The following is a 4,287-nucleotide window of genomic DNA, read 5'->3' as shown; positions in this document are numbered from 1 at the left end:
CCGGGCTGTCCGCGTGTCTTCCTGGCAGGTCCCGGCGCCCCACCGCGGGCCGAGGGGGTCGGGAGTGGACCAGGCCTGTGCCCTCTCAACCTTGCCCCTCCCCATCTTCCTCATGCAGCAGACAGCCCGGGACCCGGTGGATCCGCGGCAGAGACGAGGCACTCATGTCCTCGTTCGGCTGTCACTTCCAGCCGTGCAGGCCCAAGCACAGGCCCTCCCGCTGGCAACCGGCGGAGCTCTGAGCGGGGCTGGCGAGCTTCTTCCGTGACGGGCCAGGTGGTAGATGTTAACGCTTGAGGCCCGTGCGGTTTCTGTTGCAACGATTCGGTGTTGTCTTTGCCGTGAAGACACGGACGACGTGCACACGAGTGAGCACGGCCTGTTCCAATAAAGCTTTATTTGTGAAAGCAGGTGGAGAACAGGATTGGCCCCCGGACTCGTTAGTTAACCCCACTCTCAAGGGACAGCTGAGGCCGTGGGAGGGGGCATCATTACGCCGTTACGCTCTGTGTGAAGCGCTCTGCGTGCCACCCCAGCACGTGCGTCCTCGAGTCCCCTTCCGCGTGTCCTCTGGGCCCAGTTGCACGTTACACGCAGAGCAGGGGACCCAGCAGCCTGAGGCAGCTGAAGTCCGCGGTTCACGTGAAACACGCAGTGTGCGTGTGTGCCACGGAGAGCCTCGTCGTTGGCATCCTGGCTTCCCACGGGCCCTCGTGTGTCTCTTTCCTTTGTGCCACATTGCCACAAAGACAAAAAGAAGCCAAGGGAAAACATGGACTAAAGGAGAGAGAACACCATCTCCTCGGAGTAATTTTCCAGGATTTCTGAGCTTCGTCCGCATAACGAGGGCTCCTGCAAAGCCGTTCTCTCCAGGATGCAATATGTCAGTTGTACAACACCAGCAATGTCCCAACTCGTGGCCTTTGAGAAGGTTCTGGGTCACAGGGCAACTCTGGGCACACGGGCTTTTCCCAGTAAACATGTGGCTTCTGTCCCCATGACACGCCTGACACAGGCTCCCGTGTGGCGCTGTCCCAGGGTGGGGGAGCACTGGGTCCTAGTGGGGTGATGGAAACCCACTGAGCGAGACTGAGGAGAAGGGACTGTGGCCAGTCAGTGGACACAGACGCCTTCGCCATGCGGCCACATGCAGTCGGTTGACGGGGTGGCTTTGGAGGGCTTAGTGATCAGAATGCCTGGGGCGCCCGGCCTGGTCGCCGGCTCGAAGGACGGGTGGCCGTGAGCTCTGCGGCCGAGGTACCCTGAATCGGGAGGGATTGTGTTTGCAGAAACGAGGCTTAGACGTGAACTGGTGCTTCGCTGGGTGGAAACGTGTTGACACTGTTTTCTGAGACACGTGCGAGGGCTGTTTCTACCATTTCTGCAAACGACTCGGAAGAGGCTCACTCTCTAAATGTCACGGTTTCATAAGGACACCACAGGCTGCCCAAAGGCACCCATCGGCTGTGACACAGTAAACAGATAGTCATGCAAATCAGCTTTCAAGGATGACAGACCTCTGCTGTGGCCGAGCTGGGAATAAGCGATGAACATCTGCTCTGAAAGGTTCAGATCCGAGGCAGGAGGAAAAGGCAGCCATGCTGCTGCTGAGCCAGCCCGCGACTCCCCGGCCCTGTGTGTGACGACACGTTTGCCAGAGGGAAGCACATGGCAGAGACGGGAGACAGGGAGGGAACGAAAACGTGTTCACGTAAGGAAAAAACCAGACTAAACAAACGTTAGTCCTCGATCTGAGGCAGGGCAGGCGTAGCTCCGTGAAGGCTGCAGGACGCGGAAGGAAATTTTGTCGTGACTTTGGAGTCACGGAAGTGCAGGGCGTCTCCTCACGGGGGAAGTGGACCGCTTTCTTCCTTCCTTACTCGTGTGTGTGCATGTAAATAGCCCTTTCGCGGGCTCGAAACAGAAACTTTGAAAAAGGGACAGTCCCTGTCGCCGCCGTCCCTGCGCCCAGCTCTCCTGCCCCACAAGCCAGTACGTCTTCCTTGATCCTTAGATGTCTTTGTTGCGCGTGGAAATAATGTCTTCGCGGCCTCCCTCCCACAACCGGTGACGGCGACACGGGAGATGCGCAGTCGGTGACGGTGACGCGGGAGACGCGCGGTCGGTGACGGTGACGTGGGAGACGCGCGGTCGGTGACGTGGGAGACGCACAGTCGGTGACGGTGACGTGGGAGACGCGCGGTCGGTGACGCTGGGACCTGTGGGCGGTGACGCCGAGGCCGCAGACGCGCAGCCCGCACCTTGCTTCAGCCGCAGCCTTTCCCCTCGGGGATTCTCGCGTCTCCGACCATCGAGCGCTTGTCTTTTCTCCAGGCGCTGGCACCACCGCCGCGGGCTGTGCCTCGACGCCCCCCCCCCAGGTCCTCCCGCGGCGCTTCGGGACCCAGGGAGCCGGCACGAGCTCGATGCCTTGCCTTTCAGGAAGCGGGGTCCTGGCGGTTCTGCTGGTAGCGCTGTTTCTCGAACCCGTAAGAGACGTTCCGCAGAAAAGCGAAGCAGAGGACCGATCTCCATCTTTTCGGTCCACTTTACTGTCGACCTTCAAGCTGTTTGGAGACAAACGTCTGCGTTTCCTCATTCTGCTGCCGATGTACAGTGGATTCGAACAGGCTGCCTTTCAGGAAGCGGGGTCCTGGCGGTTCTGCTGGTAGCGCTGTTTCTCGAACCCGTAAGAGACGTTCCGCAGAAAAGCGAAGCAGAGGACCGATCTCCATCTTTTCGGTCCACTTTACTGTCGACCTTCAAGCTGTTTGGAGACAAACGTCTGCGTTTCCTCATTCTGCTGCCGATGTACAGTGGATTCGAACAGGCTTTTCTGGCGGGCGACTACACCAGGGTAGGACCTGGCGGGTGAGACACCGGGGTAGGACCTGGCGGGCGACGACGCCGCGGTGGGTACAAAAGAGTGAAAAGCTGCACAGAGAACGGGTTTCTGTTGCCCCAACCTGTGTTGTGACTGAAGGGCCGACGGGGTGTCACAGGCTACGTGCCCGAGCTCCTGGTGCTGTGCTGGGTCTTTCTCGACCGGAGGATAATTGAGTTTACAGTTCAAGATCTCAACTGCCAGGTGACCTTCAGCTCCCCGAGCTCGGTCCTACATCACGGGGACACTGTTTGCTTGAGACGTGACTCCAGGGCAGAGGACCAAAGCTGTTCCCGATCATCACATGTGACATTTGCCTGTGCGGTGCTAACCTGCATCTCCCCCACACCCTTACTGAAAAATAGGGAAACACGTGAAATCCACGAACAGCACTGACATTTCTTATCACGCGCGCTTTTAAACTATGCATCACGCATAGAAATGGACGTGGCTCTCAGGCATTGTCCCCCACCCACTCAGACCACCCTCCTCCCCTAAATGCCCCTGACCCCGGCGCTGCCTGCCCGCTTTGTGGATAGGGGGCGCCCTCTCTGGGGGTGGCAGGCAGTGCAGGAACACTGAGCAGGCAGAATGGCCCTTATCCCCTAGACAGACACAGTCAGAACTCACAGTCACCTTCCCTCGTATCCTGTCACCAAGTTTCCATGTCTCTACTTCCCCTGCCCAGGTGGTATGCTGTCCTAAAGAACCTTCTGGAATGCCACAGAAGGGATGGCATTCCATCTGGGGACATTAGTGTGTTGAGACTCCCTTTTCCAGAAAGCGTTTGGTACACACCGGGCCATGTGGGGGCTGGAGAGAGCCAAGGCCAAGGTCTCTCCGAGGGTCGGCCTCTTCGTCCAGGAAGGAGACGTTCCTGCCCTGTGCCCCCGCCTCTCCCTTCTGCATAGAGCGGCCAGATGAGGAGGCGGCCAGCGAAGGAGCGGGACGCCCGCCGGCTGGCGTTTCGGACGCGGCACAGATCTCTCTGCGCAGGCACACCCCACCCCACGTGGCACGTGGGCGTCCTGGGGTTGCTCTGCCCCCTTCTCCTGGGACAGCCTGGACGGAGCGTCCCAGAGCTCCGAAGAGCAAAGACAAGACAGCAACACTCCCGCTTGGTGTTCGGACACGGCCCTCCCATCGGACTTGTCGTCGGCCGCCCTCGTGTGCCTCGGCCACTGCCCTGCCCTCGTGTGCCGTGGGCCTCCTAGCCAGGGCCCTGGCGCTGCCTGGGGACACGCGTGTCCTCGTGCTCCGTGCAGAAGCTCCGTCTCGTCCTCTGCTGAGATTCTGTCGTGTGGTTTCCATCATCTTCTCGTTTTTTGAGACTTTAATTTTTTAGGGCAGTTTTAGGTCCATAACGAAATTGAGCGGTGGGTACGGAGGGTTCCCCCACAGCT

General features: G+C 59.4%; 1 protein-coding gene across 1 annotated transcript in view; it reads left to right on the top strand.

Annotated features, from left to right (window-relative positions):
* Positions 1-4,287, top strand: part of UNC93A (unc-93 homolog A) — a 21,451-nt gene that overhangs the window by 7,192 nt on the left and 9,972 nt on the right. The window contains exons 5-6 of the mRNA XM_006915084.1: positions 2,643-2,857; positions 2,984-3,088. Of these exons, the coding sequence (XP_006915146.1) occupies positions 2,643-2,857; positions 2,984-3,088 (320 nt within the window). The remainder of the gene's footprint in view (positions 1-2,642; positions 2,858-2,983; positions 3,089-4,287) is intronic.

This window comes from Pteropus alecto, unplaced genomic scaffold, assembly GCF_000325575.1.
Source record: "Pteropus alecto unplaced genomic scaffold, ASM32557v1 scaffold195, whole genome shotgun sequence".
NCBI lineage: Eukaryota > Metazoa > Chordata > Mammalia > Chiroptera > Pteropodidae > Pteropus > Pteropus alecto.
This window is presented reverse-complemented; position numbering and strand designations above follow the sequence as displayed.